This window comes from Acartia tonsa, chromosome 2 (genome assembly GCF_053477335.1).
Source record: "Acartia tonsa isolate MP-2025a chromosome 2, ASM5347733v1, whole genome shotgun sequence".
Lineage (NCBI taxonomy): Eukaryota > Metazoa > Arthropoda > Copepoda > Calanoida > Acartiidae > Acartia > Acartia tonsa.
In genome coordinates, this window is record NC_137261.1 from 61,319,873 (window position 1) to 61,336,819 (window position 16,947).

A 16,947-nucleotide genomic window follows, 5' to 3' on the forward strand; every position below is an offset into this window, starting at 1 on the left:
AGAATGCTTAACCCTCTATTCCCACAAGTATAATACGAATTTGGTTGAGCTGGTGGAAGCTCAACAAAAGACCCACGCGAAGTATTATGTTGCTTTAATCTAAGAATAAATGGTTGGTTTTGATATTCGATCAGAATTATATAAGTATATTAAGTATTAAGGAAGGAAAATGTTTTTACAAAGTGTATTTATATTACAAGTGCATAAGTTAAGTATGAAAATATTTACAGGATAAGTGTTAAAATTATAAGTAGAGTAGGACAGAAATGTGCCCTAAGTCCCAAGCAGTGAATTGTGCTAAGTGTTAGAATTCTAACATAAGGCCTAAGCTCAATTCATGCTAAGTACCAAGGGGCCTAAATTTAAACTACAATGCATGCCAAACAACTAAGTCATTACCTTTTAAAGCCAGAAAGAGAAGTTGGTGGTAGGAGAGTCAATAAATAACTAACTAAATTTAAGAGGTACATGCTATAACATTAGCTTTGGACCAGGATCTTAGTGTTTGTCTGTACAATTAAATGTCTGTATGTTAATATGTGACGTAAATCAGGCATGGTTGTAGGCATACATATTTGTACTGATTGTTTACATGGTTACTTTAACAATAAACATAATGTCTTAAATAAACATATACTATTAGCAAATCACATACAAATTACCATGAATAGGCTAGCGTTACCCATATATGGTGTCATATAGGTAGAGATAGGCCTATGAATGCATAAAAGGATACAAATAATGCCTTGGGCCTAGCTAAAGTAATTGTGTCTTGCGCCTGATTGCTACTGGATAATTGCGGGGCACACGTCAATCAAATATTCATAATCTGCTCTATAAAGTGTTGACTTTATATCAAGCATAGATAGATAGTTTTGGATGCGAAGCATTTCTATAAAAGTCTTATATGTACGTTCAAAGAATTTGAAAATTGAGGATCGCATCTCCATTTGTGAACAAGAATATTGCATCAGGTGCACCCAGTTCGAGTCCTGGCATTTTTAGGTAGGTCCAGTATAAGTAAAATAGGACACTTGTAAGGCATGTTTTCAAATATTTTCTTTTACAGATATAAACAACAATAACATAATTTTTTATAAACTTTTGATTTTGTGTTAATACCTTTACTCTAAGTCTAGCTATCTTCATTTAAAGTTTGTATAAGAATATAAACATAATTACGCATATATAAGATTTGCAAATATTATAATTATTTCCTAAATTTGAACTTCTGCTGGACCAAAACCGGTTATAAATACGCATCTTTTTAGAAAACATGATATTTAGCAAATTTAATTGCAAAAATAAAAGTATTTTTATGTCATCTTTATTTAATGACTCCTTTAACCCTTAAATGTCCATTAAAACCGCGAGAACATGCAAAAATCGGAAAAAATCACGCAAACGGCGGCAAATAATGGCGTAACGGATGGCCGAAGGCAAATTATGCAAAAGTAAAGAAAGATCCGCCTCAAAAAGTTTGAAAACATTGCAGAGATGACTTTGGGCTCTAAAATGACTCTTTCCCCCTCTAAAGGGGGAAAAATTTGAAATTAACAAGAACGAAATTGTTCAAACCATGCAATGTAAAATGCTAAATTACTCAAAAACGGCCGGAAGGCCCCAGGTTGTGAAAACTGTTTTATACATAATACATGTTGCATATTGATATTATTATTGCAAAACCCGGGGCCTCCTGGCCGTTTTTGGGTAAAATGGAGAAAACTGATTTTTTGGGGTTAAAAATCTTAATATTTTTGGTGAAATTTTCTCACAAAATGTCAATTTGCACCACCAAAAAAATATTTTTTAAAAATTTTTCTTTAATTCGACATTGGTACAGGTATCTGAAAAGTACCTCAATCAAAAATTATTTTCATAAAATGAACATAAATGTATTTTTTGTTGCTTTGAAAAAATTGTGTAAAAAAATCTGGAAAATCATCAAAACTGAAAAGAAATTTTGGCGTTATCCTCTTAGATTTTTTTTTCAATTTAGAAAATTTGAGTACTTCCCCACCTCCCCCCCCCCCCCCCAACGAACAACTATTTTAGGTTAGGTTAGAGGATAATACCGAAATTTTTCACTACCTTTTTTAAAAATGGTATAAATCCACCAAAAATTAAATTTTTTTAAAAATTTCTTTTCTAGCTGTCTACTTACAGCCATTACCTATTAATTCCTAGGATAGATAAAAGTCAATTTTAAATTTTTTGGATGTCCCACTGGATCGCACTGTGTGGCAAATGGGTTATATTAAGCAATACTTTTGTCCTATTAAAAAAAAACACCCTGTATATAATAAGCTAAAATAAATTTGGGTACTGATTGGTTGGTAAAAACGCATAAAAACATCTGTAAATCAAAAACTAGATGATAAAAATAATTCCAACTGATGTAAAAAATGTGCTTTGTTACTTTTTATTATTTTTCATGATTGTAGCTCAGCTGTTTGCCATATTTCGTGGAAAATAAGGATCTGTGACCATTAAATATTTTTATAGAATCAAACTTTTTCAATTAACATTTTAACCCTATATTGTTGAAAATATCAACAATAGTAAAGTTAAATGTCCATACATTGCTGTTATTCATCCAAAACTGCTAAAATGGCTAAAGAAATGGTTATGAAAATCTAAAAGTTTTAATAGTAGATAAGCTTGTGACATGTTTAGATATAGGTTTTAATGGGTGCCAAGCCCAAAACTGCTACCAAAAATTGAGTGCCTGTCTCTATGTCAGCTGGGTAACAGCTATTCAACCATTTTTTTGGTATTTTCCAGGAAACCTAAACATAGAATATTGCAGTATAAGTACACTTTTTCAATTGAAATTTTAGCTTTTTTCATCAAAATACTTATTATAAACCTGTTTAATTCTATATTTAGCTGTTAAATATTTGAAAACGGCTTACAATGGCAAGGTATAGCCAAAAGTATGAGTTGAATATAGGGCTTGTGACATAACTATGGGTAGGTTTTTATGGGTGCTGAGCTCAAATATTCTACTAATTTTTGTGGCCGTCCATCCATACGGCATTTTCGTAATAACTACAGCTGGTTTTGTACAATTTTTAGATTTTCATAGCCGTTTCTTTGGCCGTTTTTAGCAGTTTTGGATGTAGAACAACTATGTAAGGACTTTTAACTTTTCTATTATTGATATTTTCAACAAAATAGGGTTAAAATTTTAATTGAAAAAGTTTTTTCTATAAAAATTTTTGATGTTCACATATCCTTAATTTTCCACAAAACATGGCAACAGGCTGAGCTGTAGCTGTTTCCCAGCTACCATATGGATGGTCAGTCACAATTCTTATTGTTATTTTTTAGCTCAGCACTCCTAAAAACCTACCCAAAGACAGATCACAAGTCCTATCTACAATTAATACTCCTGACTGCTGCCAGCTGTTTTTAGCCTTATCCCAGCTGCCACATGGATAGTTGGTTACAATTCTTATTGGTATATTTGAGCTCAGCCGTTTTCAGCAATTTCCCAGCTGCCATATGGATGGGCGGTCACAAATTCTGTTGGGATTTTTGAGCTCAGCACATCTAAAAACCTACTCAAAGACACATCACAAGCCCTATATACAAATAATACTCCTGACTGCTGCCAGCTGTTTTCAGCCGTATCCCAGCTGCCATAGCACCCCTATAAACCTACCCAAAGGCATGTCACAGGCCCTATCTACACATTATACTCCTGATCGCTGCCAGCTGTTTTCAGCCGTTTCCTAGTTGCCATATGGATGGTCAGTCACAATTCTTGTTGGTATTTTTGAGCTCAGCACCTCTAAAAACCTACCCAAAGACATGTCACAAGCCCTATCTAAACATAATACTCTTGTTCGTTGCCAGCCATGTTCAGCCGTTTCTAGCTGTTTAGTGGCTGGTACTAGAAATTTAAAAAATGGTTATTGCTATCATTTATCATGAAGTAAACCAAAAACATTTTTTTTTAAAGTTGATTCCTACATAATTAATGATGAATTTGCCCTGAAAATAGGCAAAAAACGGCTAAGCACCGGTGTCCTGGATAGGAAACAGGTTTTTTTTGAGTTATGTATGACAAGACATATATTTCTATGACCTGGAGTGTATGACAGTTCAGCCCATAACTTTCATTAAATCACAGCTGATCATTTTTGTGGATTTTTTTAAAAATTACTTTTTTCCTCAAATTTTCATAGTTTTTCCCCAAAAAATCACAATGTTCTCATATTTACAGCTTAGTTAATCTAAATTTTTGCAAAGAAAAGCATAATAGATGACAGCTGAACCAAAGATTATGTTATCATCAATAACAAGATCTTACAGAATCAATTGACTAATCTAAGATTTGTAGTCTAGAAGTTTTGTAAGAGTTATTTGAAGTTGTTATTTGAATTAATGTCTAAACAATTAAATAAAACTTAAGTTTGTTTTGGTAGTCAACACAAAAAAATACTCACTTTTCATGTCCCTCGTACATGCCTCATGAATTGTTATAGCATAGTTCCTGGCTGTCCCTCTGAGGTTCCATCAATGAAGTTGAAACTAACATGCTTCAGAATCAGCAATGATTCTGTATAAAGTTTTCCTTGTAATATTGAAAAGTTATCTTGCTCAATATTGATTCCTTGCTGACTTGATGTCAAAATAGTTCCTCTGTTATTGTTTGTTGCTGCTCATCATCATTGGAAACAGTCAGTTCAGTATTGTGGCTGCTTTCAAAGGTATCTAGTGTTGATGGGTTGTGGTTGCAGTTGAAATGATGGTGTTTGTGTAAAATTCTTGCAAGTTTCAGACACAAACTGCACCAGATTCTTGTTTACTCTGGCCTTTAAGGTATTCAGGTAAACATTGTAACCTGAAAGTACTGAGTCAGGGTGGTTGTAGCTGTTCTGGGTAATGAGTTTTCATGTTTTCTGATGGATGGGGCTGGTATGTTTATATCTTTGTCATTTTAGTTTCTGTTGGTATTTCTGACAGATTCTGTGTGTATCACCTTAAGTCTGGATCTGTAGGTCTTTTCAGACAGATCTAGTTGGGAAATCCTGTTTTTCATTTGGTGTTTAGAGGGTGGTGGGATCAGATTTGTCATGTAGAGGTGATTTTGTGTTTTGGTTGACAGGAGAAACTTGCTTGCTTAGCATAGATGTTAATGGTCTATCACTGGCATAATCTTGGTTTTTGCATGCAGTTTTTCAATGATGGTCATGATGTGACAGTAGATGGCTGTTCTCAGAGCAGCTTTTCCATCAAACAGAATGCTGTCCCAGCTATCATTACTAAATATGGGACTGCAGTAGATTATCAGGGACTGGTAAATTGCTTTGTATGTATTTACTATAACTTACTTTTCTTTCCCTTTAGTGGAGAGAGCTTCAAGCTTTTTGTTTTTAGATTTTATTTTGTTTCTAGGCTACTTAACAAGATGGTCAATATAGAAAAGATTGTCACATATAACACCTAAGAGCTTAGGATGTCTGACTTATGGTACTGTTTTAACATTGACCTCTACAATAACTACAGTGCCTGCTTCATTCGAAAAGGCTGTAAAGACTATTGCAGATGATTTAGCTGGAGAAATGAATGGGTTCTGACTTTTTAACCAATCATCAAGAACTGCTAAGTAAGCTTTAATGTCCTTGACATAAGGATCAAAAAGGGGACATATGCTGTTGGAGTTGTTGGCATTGATGTAATTTACGGATTGAAGAGTACAGGGTATAGGACCTCTCCTTGAGGACAGCCTGTTTGGCAGATTTGTACGCAGATCTAGATCCTCTGATAACAAAAAATTGTTGCCTACCTCTAAGGTATTCATATGAAAACATTTCATGTACTCAGTCAAGTCTAGTACATTAATATTATACAGTAGAACTTAATTTTTTACAGTGTCAAAAGCCTTTGAAAGATAAATGACAACTGGCACTGTTCTAAAAAGTGGTTTCTTATTGTTTAGGCTATTGTTGATTAAGGTTTTAATACTCTGTAAGGCAGAGGTAGTGAACCTGCCTGTGTGAAAGCCATAATGTTGGTCTGCAAGTTTAACAGCATCATTCAGGTAGGGACGAATCATGCAGGCAGGAAAAAGAAGTGTGACAGGGCAGTAGCTGGAACCCTGATTGTCAGGTTTCCCTGGTTTCAGTATGCTTGGTATCTAGAAGTGATTTACTTGTCAATACTATAATGAAAACATTGTACAAAATCATTGCTGATTCTAATTTGTTTAAACTTCTTTGGTGGAACCTCAGAGGATCCTTTTATCACATCCAGGATCTATGTTTTACCTACAAATCTTAGAATAGTAAATTCAAAATTGAGGTTATGGATCTTTTTATAGATGTCATCTATTATACTTTTTTTGCATAAATTTAGAATACCTAAGCTGGAAATGTGAGAATATTGTGATTTTTTTGGGGAAAAACTATGAAAATTTGGGTAAAAAAGTAATTTAAAAAAAAATCCACAAAAATGATCAGCTGTTTTTTTAAATTTCAATTTCGAGACTTTAATAAAAAATCTTATTCTGTACAACTGTACTGTACAACTTTTACTTAGGAAAAAAAAAGTTATTGAGACAGGATAGAGCTCTCATACATGTATTAACTAATTAGAATTAGGCTATGCTAGATGAATCATTGAAATCCGAAAAAGAGGCAGTTAGACAGATGTATAGACAAGGGGAGGGACAGACAGACAAAAGGACAGACAGACAAAGGGCTATTCTCTAAAAACAGTTTTGCTGCTATATGAATCATTAAAACCCATCAGAAAAAAAAGAAATTTACATTAGTTTCTTTATTTCGATACTCAACGCCCCCCCCCCCAATCAAAAGGGTTTATTATTTTTTAAAACCAATAAGTGACTTCTCAGCATAATCAAATTGAATATACTTTTTATTTCATCAATTTATCTCAAATAGAACTTAAGTTATAATCATTTTATTGTCAACATGCAATATGCTTTGAGTAAAACCAAATTGTCAGTAAAAACGTCATATTTATGCATATTTAAACAGTAAATAAATTTTAAAATTGTATTTTATTGTAATGATTAACTTAAGAAGGTTGTTTTAATTATCAATAACCTAAAAAAACTAATTTGGTTAAAAAAAAGTTCAAGTAATGATTAATCCATCTATCTATCTATGTATCTATCTTTCTATGTATCTATATTTCTATCTACCGTTCTAACTATCTATCTAAATATCTATCTCATTACTATATCCAGTTTTCTACAAATCCGCAGAAAGCTTTTTATAATATGATGCCAGAAATAACTATCATGTGTTTAAGAATTAGTCGAAGCTTTCTGCTTCATAGGAAGGATGTAAAGACAAACGGACAAAACAACTTTACAAATCCAATACAAATCAAATGACCATCAGAGCATTTCCAACAGACTGACGTACTGAGTAGAGTAGAGAGTAGATGCTCATCGATTAAGAAATTTTTAATCAAACAAATTGGTTATCTATCTAGAATAGCAGCTAAGTAATTTAAAATTTCCAAAATAAATCAAATGACTCTCAGAGCTAAATATTATAAACTGGAGCTCATCGGTATAGGGCATTCTCATGAAATTTTTAGGCTCTTTAACTTGAATAGCAGCCGAGAAATTTATGTTCCCCCCAGTTTTATACAGATACAGACGGATGGACATAAATATATAAAGGGTGTTAAAATAACAATCGCTTTACTTTTTTCAATATAAATCCTATAGTTTTGGTCAAAAACCAATAAAAAGGATGAGAACATCCATAAAGTCTAAGCTCTGAAATGGAAGGACAAACAAACTTTAACACTTGAAGAGTATCAGAACGGAATAAACTGAATCAATACAAATGTCTATACAAAATTGTTAGTATATTTGTTGCAAAATTGATTAAATACATTATACTGTTTAAGAACATACTGACGTTTTTAGGACTTGATTATAAAGATGTTTCGCTTATAACATATACCTTGTTGTAATAGGAATCAGTATTAAAAAAAAAGGTGAAAAGGATGATTTTAACATTCAAAAAATTAGTTGTGAAAAAAATTTAAAAATCAGCTTGTTTTAGATTGACGTCCGGACTTTCTGGTAACGTTTATAGAGTTGCTGCGCTTTCTAATCGTACCTAACTGTTATATGAATCAGCTTGCAAAGTTAAAAATCAATAGGAAAATTCTATCCTGTTTAAATTAACGAAAACAGCTAACTGTTACAGACGGACGGACAGACAAACCGACCCTTAATATAGAAAAGCTTCGCTTTTAAGTAACACAATTCATGCTATTGCTCAAGCAATAACAATGAGTTAATCAACATTGAATTTTGAGTCTACTCACCTCTCCAGAGTACTAAAGCTCGAGATTTAGCCCTTGTGAAGAAAAAAAAAAGACAGAACCACCATACACTGAGACATGACAGCTCTGCCTAGTTCTTGATGTTTGACAGGCCTTTCTTTTTTTTGCCAAATTGGCTAGGATTGTGTTAGAAACCTGGTTAAGGTGTCTATAGAAAGGTCTTCTCATGCCACATATAAAAATTACGCATTATGGGGTAAGTGCAACTGTATAAGTAGAGTGTAAATGTATAAGCATAAACAAAATTAGAAGAAAAATTACTTAAATACAGGATAATGCTTAAGGACATACTTACATTTTTAGGACTTGATTATAGAGATGCTTCGATTATAACAATGTATTTTGTTGTCCTAGGAATCAGTATTCTAAAAACCAGATGAATAGGATAAATAAATCACAAGAAATATTGTAGTCAAAAAATTAAAAATAAATGTACGTACAGACATTCTGATAACGATTATACAGTTGCTGTGCTTTCTGAATCATACCTAACTATATCATCATCGTAATCATCATGCAAAGTTTAAAAACAATAAGCCAATTTTATCCTGTCCAAATTAATGAAAAGAGCTAACGGTTACGATTGGGAGTAAGGACGGACGGACCTAGCCTAATTATTAAAAAGTTTCGCTTTTAAAAATTAATTATCTGAATGTTTTAAATGGAAGTACGGACTTTCAAGTAACAATTATAGAGTTGCTACGTATCTTGTATCGTACCTTACTATCATAGGAATCATCATGCAAAGTTTGAAAACGGTAGGACAATGTCTAAATGAACAAAAAGAGCTAACTGATCCGAACGTACAGAAGGACGGACCGACCCTAATTATAGAAAACTTCGATTTAAAAATCTATTAGGATGGTGGTATATAAAGTCTAATGCCTAGACTATTTTAAACAACTATTAACTTTTGTACCATGAAACATTGTCAAAGCAAAAATTTTGATAAATAGGAAATGTATGTCCTAACATCTGGATCATTATTTTAGGCCTGTTTGAAAATGGTTAGGACCCATATGATTTGGTATTAGGTTAAGTAAAACTATTAATAAAACTATTTCTTGTGCAGTAATGTCCGGTTATGATTTTTTAAGTTCAATAAAAACATTTTTTGTATATACTTCATATGAACATACTGCTTTAAAATTTTGTTGTTTTAAAGGGACTCTTAACTATAAAGATTTGAAATTGAAACTGCCCAGTGCCGACCTTACTATGCACATATTATTACTTGGCTTTTACATCAGATTTTCGTGTTCTCTAATAAAATGAAACTTGCAGCGAGCTAATAATAACGATTACCCCCTTTCCACCCCCCCCCCCCCCTGACCCAATCCACTCCCTTCCTACCTCCAACCCAATATATCTTTTTATAAATAATATTCCTTTATTTTTCAGGGTGACTTTAAATAGGTCACAGAAACTTATTCTGGGGTTTATGAGGTTAAGACATTCCTCCTCCCATCACAAAAGTCTATCCATCTTTCTATCTATCTGTCTGTTTGTCTTTTAACACTTTAATTGTCCTCTATCTCTCTATTTGTCTATCGACATGGCTGTCTTTTTTATATTTTATTTTTTTAAATCTAGCTATTTCAGATTTAAAAAATATCTATATTTCTAGAAAAATGAAAATATGTGTTGAAAGTAATATAATTAATTGGTTAAACTTAACAAGGGAAAATTTGTTGAAAAAAAGGTGTCAGATATCTCCCACCCACTTAGCTATTGAAAGTTCTTTTTCTGTAAAAACAAGGATGACAATATCCATAATCGTACCTACAGTAATCACCATGTAAAGTTTGAAATCGATAGGACAATTCTAACATGCCTAAATTAACGAAAAAAGCTATCCGTTCCAGACGTACGTACGGACCGACCCTAATTGTAGAAAAGCTTTGCTTTTAAAAGGGGAGTACTTAAAAGTTGAAAGGGGACGGAGGGTTATAATAGTTATTTCTTTCATCGTATTATAAACTGCTTTCCGCGGATATAGAATGTACAATTATTAGATTAAAACCAGTTTTTTTAGCTCCGAAGTGCCGAAGGCACGGGCTAAAAAATGGTTTTAATCTTATGATTGTACATTTCTATATTCGTAGAAAGCGGTTTATAATACAATGCTAGACATAGTTTTTTCGTATTGATGAGAACCGGTTCCTGTCCACCGGATTCGAATGAATACGAGAAATAAGTTTTAAACATTTCTTGGACCTTAAGGGATAATATATTGGAGGATGTGTTTATAAACAACATTCTCAATAACGATAATAGTTATTTCTTGCATCGTAGTATAAACGGCTTTCCGCGGATACAGAATGTTTAATCTTATGATTGTACATTTTTATATTCGTAGAAAGCTGGATATAATACGATGCTAGACATAGTTTTTTCGTATGGATGAGAACCGGTTCCTATCCACCGGATTTGAATGAATACGAGAATAGTTATTTCTCGTATCGTATTATAAACGGCTTTCCGCAGATATAGAATGTACAATTATAAGATTAAAACTAGTTTTTTTAGCCCCGTGGTGCCGAAGGCACCGGCTATCTATCTATTTATCTAAATTTGTATTGATCCTTCCTCCAAATAGCTTAAACCTACCCTGGAACTCCATATAACTTCCCTGAAAATTTTGTTATGATCAGTCCAGCCGTTAATAAGATCTTAGTTGACATACATACACACATACATGCATAACAATAAATTGATAATTAGGACACGTTGTGTGAATAGAAAAAAATATGTTATTTTAAAAAGCTAGTGTCGCATCCACCTATTAAAATAGCATAAAACCTATGATTTACCTTTAAAACCACCCTGAAATTTTTTTATTAATCGTTCCAGCAGTAGAACAAACGAACATAAACACTTGTAGAGTGTAAGAACTGAATTATCAGAATAGAGATGTATAAAAGTCAATACAAAATTGTAAGTAAATACTGCAAAATACTGGATAAAGTTTAAGGACATACTTATTACTTACATTTTTAGGACTTGATTATAGAGATGCTCCGCTTATGATTTTGTACTTTGTTGTCCTAGGAATCAGTATTCCAAAACATCAGATCAATTAGATAATTATATCATATAAAATTTGTTGTTAAAACAGTTTTAAAAATCAACATGTTTAAAATGGACGTACGGACATTTTGGTTACGATTATAGAATTGCTATGCTTTCTAAATACCTAATTACTACAGGTATTACCATACAAAGTTCGAAATTGATAGGACAGTTCTAACATGCTATCGATCTATTCCATATCTAGTGCAGGTAGAGCATTCTTAAAATGCTCTTTATACATAAACACAAAAAGTTTTAACTTTACATTATTGGGTAATATAGTAATTTATCACATCGTATTATCGACAGTTATGCTGATAATAAGGTTTTTTAAAAGAATAATTTTAGTTTTGTTGGCCCCAAGAGATTTTTATGATTTAGATTTTATTATAAAAATTTTAGTCCTCTTGCTCTAACAGGATATGAGAAAATAGGGGGGATGGGCGTTGAACGCCCCCTCCTCTCCCCCAAATCTATTAAGGAGCGGCAAGGTGCCCGACTATTGAGTCTATATTAGCAAAAAGAATATAAGGACAGACGGACCGAACCTAATTGTAGAAAAGTTGATTTTCAATTTGGAAAGTTTGGTGATTTTATGCCTTAAAAAATATTTCTTTCATAAAAAAAATGTAAGCGTTAATAGATAGATATCCTGCAGCCGAATTACATATATTTTCAGTTTTTATCAAGGGGTTAATTTTGGAAGGAAAAAAGGGTTTTAGTATCCTCAATTTTTTTTATAGTAGTTTATTTTTTGTAAAAAGGGGTTCAAAAGTGTCAACATATATTTTCACTTTTTTTCGGCTTTGAAAGTGTTTTTCACAGCCGGCTGCGAAATAATATATGATAACACAAAATATTACCTTTTTATTGTTGCGCTTCACATTAAAACAATTGTCCTTATTAAAAGTTGTCTCTTTCCTATATTTATTGCAAAAAAATCTGTTATTAAATAATGTTATTATAATACAATTGTGGTTTTAAAACGTCCCATTTTTTATTGGTGATACGTGTGTCGCAAGTAGTCAAGGACTAAAAGAAATAAGACAAAGGACGAAAAATTGAAATTCATCCCCAATGAGAATACACAAAATTACCCATACTATAGATTACTATTAATAGTTTAAACGTTTGGACACTCAACTTAATGAACCAGCCAAACAAAATTAAATTCAACGAAGGAACTCGAGGCCTCTAGGGGCGTAACCATTATTACATACATTTAAAGTGATCAAATATGCGTCTAATATATATGGTATTAACTATAGTGGAGCCACGCTTAAATATAAATATTTGACATTTTTAGAAACCAATAAAACTAAATGTATTACAAACAAAAAAAGTTTAATATTTATTATTTTTTCAATATTATTCATTAAATAAGTGGTTTCAGCTTTAAAATCATAAATTATCAATATTAGATACATGACATATTAAATTTTGATTTTATCTATATATCTAACAGTTTTGTTAAGCCTATTCTGGTGGGCTCCTTAAAATTCTAAGATAAAACCATAAAATTAATACCAGTTTTATTAGCAAAGTCCTTTGGGCACTTGGGCTAATAAAAGTGGTCCTAACAACAATTTATCATTTTAATATCCGCGGAAAGCTGTCAATAATACAATGTAATAAATAACTGTTAGGATCTATCTATCCATTACTTACTTGACACCCTCAGAAAAGTCTGCTGCTAGGTCATGAATCTGCAACCCTGCATCCTTTAGGTTCTATCTATCCATTACTTACTTAACTCCATCAGATAAGTCTGCAGCTAGGTTATGACCTGCATCCCTGCCTCCTTTAGGTTATATCTATCTATCTATCTATCCATTACTTGACACCATCAGAGAAGTCTGCAGCTAGGTCCTGAACTTGCATCCCTGCCTCCTTTAGGTTCTATCTATCTATCTATTACTTACTTGACACCATCAGAGAAGTCAGCTGCCAGGTCCTGAACTTGCATCCCTGCCTCCTTTAGGTTCTATCTATCTATCTATTACTTACTTGACACCATCAGAGAAGTCTGCAGCTAGGTCCTGAACCTGCATCCCCGCCTCCTTCAGGTTATATCTATCTATCTATCCTTTATTTACTTATCACCATCAGATAAGTCAGCTGCTAGGTCCTGAACCTGCATCCTTGCCTCCTTCAGGTTCTATCTATCTATCTAATACTTACTTGACACCATCAGATAAGTCAGCTGCTAGGTCCTGAACCTGCATCCCCGCCTCCTTCAGGTTATATCTATCTATCTATCCTTTATTTACTTATCACCATCAGATAAGTCAGCTGCTAGGTCCTGAACCTGCATCCTTGCCTCCTTCAGGTTCTATCTATCTATCTATCTATCCATTACTTACTTGACACCATCAGATAAGTCAGCAGCTAGGTCCTGAACCTGCATCCTTGCCTCCTTCAGGTTCTATCTATCTATCTATCTATCCATTACTTACTTGACACCATCAGATAAGTCAGCAGCTAGGTCCTGAACCTGCATCCCCGCCTCCTTCAGGTTCTATCTATCTATCCATTACTTACTTGACACCATCAGAGAAGTCAGCAGCTAGGTCCTGAACTTGCATCCCCGCCTCCTTTAGGTTCTATCTATCTATCCATTACTTACTTGACACCATCAGAGAAGTCTGCAGCAAGGTCCTGAACCTGCAACCCTGCCTCCTTCAGGTTCTATCTATCTATCCATTACTTACTTGACACCATCAGAGAAGTCTGCAGCTAGGTCCTGAACCTGCATCCCCGCCTCCTTCAGATTCTATCTATCTATCCATTACTTACTTGACACCATCAGAGAAGTCTGCAGCTAGGTCCTGAACCTGCATCCCTGCCTCCTTCAGGTTCTATCTATCTATCCATTACTTACTTGACACCATCAGATAAGTCAGCAGCTAGGTCCTGAACTTGCATCCCCGCCTCCTTCAGGTTCTATCTATCTATCCATTACTTACTTGACACCATCAGAGAAGTCTGCAGCAAGGTCCTGAACCTGCAACCCTGCCTCCTTCAGGTTCTATCTATCTATCCATTACTTACTTGACACCATCAGAGAAGTCAGCAGCTAGGTCCTGAACCTGCATCCCTGCCTCCTTCAGGTTCTATCTATCTATCTATCTATCCATTACTTACTTGACACCATCAGAGAAATCTGCAGCTAGGTCCTGAACCTGCATCCCTGCCTCCTTCAGGTTCACATTCACCCAGTTCTTGAACGTGTTTGCCTGATGCAATGTAATATTATAATTTCTGTTCTTATAGGTTAGCATTAAAGTTTTATACAGTAATTATGAATCAGAAGTTTAAAATGTAGTAAAGTTTTGATAATTGTTGATTAATTAAACTAAAATGAAAATAGATTTTTTCTGTATGGCTTCCAATCCAATTAATATCCACTAGATTAGATCGTATCATAGATCCTAATTATATAAAGCTTCGCTTTTAAATAGTCAATCTAAATATATTATTCTAAAGAATTGCATAAAGCTACTTACAAAATTCATACAAAAAAGAATCCTCCCTTTAAATAGTTATCGTTTAAAACTACCAAAATAAGATACATGTTATTTCAGTATTTCAGAACCGGTTCTAATCCAGGAGATATTAATCCGTTTGAAAGAAATAATGTAAAAAAATGTCCTATTAATTCCTAATGAATAAAACTTTATTGTTCTTATGACAATGATTGTCCGGGTTTTAAATAGTTAGGAAGTATGTGTTCAATATTTATGGGCAATTCTAGAAAATTTAAAATATTTTACAATACTGGATATAGAATATATGAGGATATATTGACAGGGGAAAATTTGTGGGCAATTTAGGTTGCTACAATGGTCCTCATTTATTGGTAAGTTCCTTTATCCAGTAGGAGTGGGGGGAGGGGGCTTGGAATGGATAGGGAGGGGGTATTTTTTAGCCAGCTGCAATTATCAATTTATTAGATAACATGAAAATCTGGTGCAACATCCAAGTAATAATATATCCATTTTTCCCATAATTTGTTATCCTTGAGTAGAAGAATTTAAGTGAATTCCTGTAAATATTTATAAATTTGAAATATGGGGGGGGGGGGTAATGAAGAGACCACATGTACACATGTATAAAAAGTACAAAGTTAAAAAATGTACTGTTCATAATTGGAGCCATAATTGGTAAGTTTGTATTTTAACTATTCTTTTTTAAAAATCTGACTTTGATTAAGTGTTTACTTACAAATTTAGGGAAATATATCCATTATCAAAATGACGATACCAGTACAAAACCAATTTTTTTTCTGATATAATTATCGTATTCATCTTTCGAGTACTGATTCATAGGAAAAAAAGTACAATGTTATAAGTATCTCTATAATTAAGTACTAGAAAAGTAAGGATGCTGTACGTATTGGTGCAAAAAATGGGGACAAATTTCAAATTGTTTTGGCGTGTGACGTCATACCCTCATCTCTTTTCTTGGGGGTTTCTTTCCTCCTTCCCTTTTCTTTCCCCTTGTGACGTAAATAAACAGCCCCGTCAAATCAATTTAAAAATTGTCCCCATTTTTTGCACTAATACGTACAGCATCCTTTCTGACACTACAAGTGTAAACGTTCGTTTGTCCTATCTTTTCAGCGCTTTGCTATTATGGATATTGTCATCCTTGTTTTATTGTTGGTCATATTTTTGGTGAATATTTCTAAAATTATAATATTCCTGAATCTGAATCCACTCTTCTTCCCGGCCGCGGATATGCATCGACTTGGCCGCATGTCCCTCCGGCGATCTGGCCGCCAAGCCCGCGCGATCCGCCTCCGACATTCGCCGCGGCGATTCGTGGACCGTCATATTGCCGAAATTTTTTATAAGGGTGTTTTTGCCTTTTTAACCAAGTTTTCTTATTTGCTTTTCTAATTTATTAAAATTTATGCACTGGAAAGCTAAAAATTAGTCATAACTAAAATTTTTTAAAATCACTAGTTTTTCACTATCAAAATTTTCACTAAAATTTATACATAATAAATATTCTTAAATTCACTTCTTAAAAATCTTTTCCTATTAAATAGTAACTAAAACAGCATTTTGTATGCTTTTAAGGATCACTAGAACGGCGTACGCAAGCGTACGACTCTGGATGATGTTTGAAACTATGGATTAATAAAAATTGTTGAACAGGTGTGCTGAAATCTTTTCAGGGGCCGTTTCCATCGCCCCTAAATGTACAGCATCCCTTGAAATTTACATCCCCAACAAAGCTTAGTGGTGTGCTGTTATCAGCCTGTGACTGAGAGACTGCTCGGGAAGGGTCATTGAAAGATATTTTGGTAGTGGTGGTTCTACTTTGGTGTTCCTAGAAGCCCAGCAAAAAATATTTGGATATTATAGCGAATAAATTAATTTTTAAAAAATACTTTATACAGTAAAAAAACGTTTTTATTTCATCTTTCGCAATCTTCATAAAGATACTAATTATTTTTTTAAAGATAATTAGATAATTTTTTCAAAAGCTTTTGGGAGATTTTTCAACAAATTTAATTTTTTATAA

General features: G+C 33.4%; 1 protein-coding gene across 1 annotated transcript in view; it reads right to left on the minus strand.

Moving 5' to 3' along the window:
• LOC145312647 (filamin-A-like) overlaps positions 1–16,496 on the minus strand; it is a 218,378-nt gene extending 201,882 nt beyond the window's left edge. Inside the window, exons 1-2 of the mRNA XM_080151908.1 lie at positions 16,118–16,496; positions 14,560–14,650 (exon numbers count right to left, since the gene is read on the minus strand). Coding sequence (XP_080008034.1) covers positions 14,560–14,650; positions 16,118–16,250 — 224 coding nt within the window. The 5' untranslated portion in view covers positions 16,251–16,496. The remainder of the gene's footprint in view (positions 1–14,559; positions 14,651–16,117) is intronic.
• Between the last annotated feature and the right edge of the window lie 451 nt (positions 16,497–16,947).